Genomic DNA, 2,587 nt, shown 5'->3' on the forward strand with positions numbered 1-2,587 from the left:
GAAACTTTGTTTTTATATATATTTATATATATATAAAAAGGTAAAGCTTAAAAAAGTTAATTTACAAACCAAGAACAAAAGTAGTATGCACGCATTATATACAAGCAGTCTAACACATCTATAAATTTTCAAATGCATAGCAGAAAACATACCATCATTTTCTTCTGGTTCTCTTCCGGCTGATGAACACAAACAGTACTCATTCTCTAAACTGAACTCACGAGTTGTTGTTCTATGTTTTCCCCCCCCCGCCTTTCCCCAGTCTCTAATGAGAGACCTCATGCTAGGTAAGCACAAAAGCCATACAAACTCAATACAGAGAACTATGAGAGCTAAGACTATTAAAAACATGAGGGTAAGGCATCCCTGCTGGTTAATAGGTCTGTAATAACGTAGTTAAATTTACAAATCCACAGAGGCAACTGAACCATAGTCATCCCTCATGCTTTTCCCCCTCCCCCCTGTTCTCATGTAGATGTTTCCATGTACAGTAACTGATATGTTTACAGTAGCCTCTCAGCAGAGGAAAGGATCTGAACTGTGCTACCCCAAGTTGATTGCCATTTCATTGGACATGTACACCAGAAATTATTTAAAAACTAGAGACCAAAATGTAGTCTTGTGAGTTACAAACACACAGCCATAAAAATCCAGGCCAAATTCTGTGTTTTTACCAGTGACTATGAACCAAATTCAGGTCCTCTGAATATAGCTCCGTTGGTTCTTTCAGATTTTAAACAATAAAATACTAGTAGTGCCCTTAAAAAAAAAGAAGAAAGAAAATACCCACGAAAGAACAACCAAACAAAGCATACAGATCCTGCAAAAACCCCACCTTGTTCCCACTGTACCCTCCCTGCTTGTGGCATGTATTGTGACCATGGTTCAAAGAGTGTACTTGCTAAACCATTGTTAGTTAAAGCAAGACGCTTAAACACTAAGATCCATTATCACTTAGAGAACAGTTAATACTTGATAGAGTGGTTCAGTTTATATGTAAGGTCCATCTCAGTTTCACATTATTTACTCAATCAGCTAACTTAGTATTTAGAAGTGGTCAATTAGGACTGAGACACAGTTTGCTCCAACAAGATAGTTTGGATCCCCGGGAAGAGACTTGTTCTGCCAGGTTTTGGGCTCACCTGTGGGAGGAAAACACAATGCTGGTGTTTAGTATCCGCTGTCAAACAGTGTACATCTTGAACAACCGAGCTTTTGGACAGGAGCTTTTAAGTTTTGAATCAACACTGGTTTGGGTCTGGTTTTTTTTATTTGTTTGGGTGGGGATTTTGTTCCCCCTTTTTTCTCTTCTCTAAAAACCCTGCAGCTTATGTTATTAATGAAACAATAACCCTTTATTTCTATGTAACACAGGAAAGATCAGTTACTCAAAACAGATGCTGTGGCACTCGGGAATTATTAAATACAAGTCATTCTACAGCACCAATGTAGTGCTTTCCATTTGAGAAGTGTTAACAGTGTATCAGGGATTCACTGGCTCTTTCCAAAACTGCCAGGAAAAATAAGACATTTTAAAAGCTAATCTGGGTAGGATGCATTTGAAATTTCTTGAAACAGTTCTGAACACAAGTCAGTCACATCAGAAGTTATGACACACTGGTAGTTTTCTATTATGAAAACTACTGCAGACAGGTTTGTAGTCATTTTGCAGCTACATCCAGTATACTCATTAAAAAGTTTGAAATACTGACATTCTAAAAAGGATTCTAGTTAACTGGTATGTACTTCATCTTTACAACAGATCTTAACTACTCAAAGGTTCTGCGTAACATTCTGTTATTAGGCAAAGTCATCAGTTGCCAATCTCACCAGACAAAGGTTACGCTCCATCTGCACAGTCAATTATTTTTCTAGAATCTAAACCTAAACCCACTACTAAATGCTGCCACTACATACAAGGTATCATCATTGCGCTATGGTAGAACAGTGAAATAAGCACTCAGTTCTCTTAAGCCTTCCAGATTAAGTGACATGAAATAGCTTGGCCGAAACAGATCTGCCTTGAGTAATGTGCAACAAGCCAGAGAACCCAGTCACACAGACTGTAAACACCCGAGACCTCTCTATTAAATAAGGCTGATGTAAATTCCACAATTTTCCTGAAGAACTCATGAAAACATAATGAAGTACACAATGCACTGGTGTGGAGTGATGTCAACATCTGATGCAGGGACAAAGAATAGAAGTGGCCTTTGTACAGTTAGAGAGTGCAAACAGCTAAGACTACTTGTGTCAGTCAAGAAGCTCAATAATGCTGGAAAAGTTTTCATTTTATAGATGCAGGGAATGCCATTCAAAGCTTCACATGATCAAATATATTTGGGAGAAGGGTAAAACAGGACTTTAGGACAACAAGGTCCTAGTCTTGCCTATGAGACAAATGGCAGACTATCTTCCAATCCTTTCTCCTAAATAGATAGTAAGGATTAGACTGTAGCCAGTGCATCCTCTACCTGTTGAGGATGTTTTTACCATACTTACATAGAACTGCTTTGGAAAAAAAGACAATCCTGCAGAATTTTTACTGATACATTCTAATAGATGTGGCCATAAAAGGCAACTATTT

General features: G+C 38.0%; 1 protein-coding gene across 1 annotated transcript in view; it reads right to left on the reverse strand.

Annotated features, from left to right (window-relative positions):
* Positions 1 to 307: 307 nt before the first annotated feature.
* Positions 308 to 2,587, reverse strand: part of TJP1 (tight junction protein 1) — a 43,362-nt gene continuing 41,082 nt past the window's right edge. The window contains exon 27 of the mRNA XM_010016843.1: positions 308 to 1,142. Within this exon, the coding sequence (XP_010015145.1) occupies positions 1,048 to 1,142 (95 nt within the window). The 3' untranslated portion in view covers positions 308 to 1,047. The remainder of the gene's footprint in view (positions 1,143 to 2,587) is intronic.

The sequence above is a fragment of the Nestor notabilis genome, unplaced genomic scaffold (genome assembly GCF_000696875.1).
Source record: "Nestor notabilis isolate BGI_N333 unplaced genomic scaffold, ASM69687v1 scaffold12096, whole genome shotgun sequence".
NCBI classification, from domain to species: domain Eukaryota; kingdom Metazoa; phylum Chordata; class Aves; order Psittaciformes; family Psittacidae; genus Nestor; species Nestor notabilis.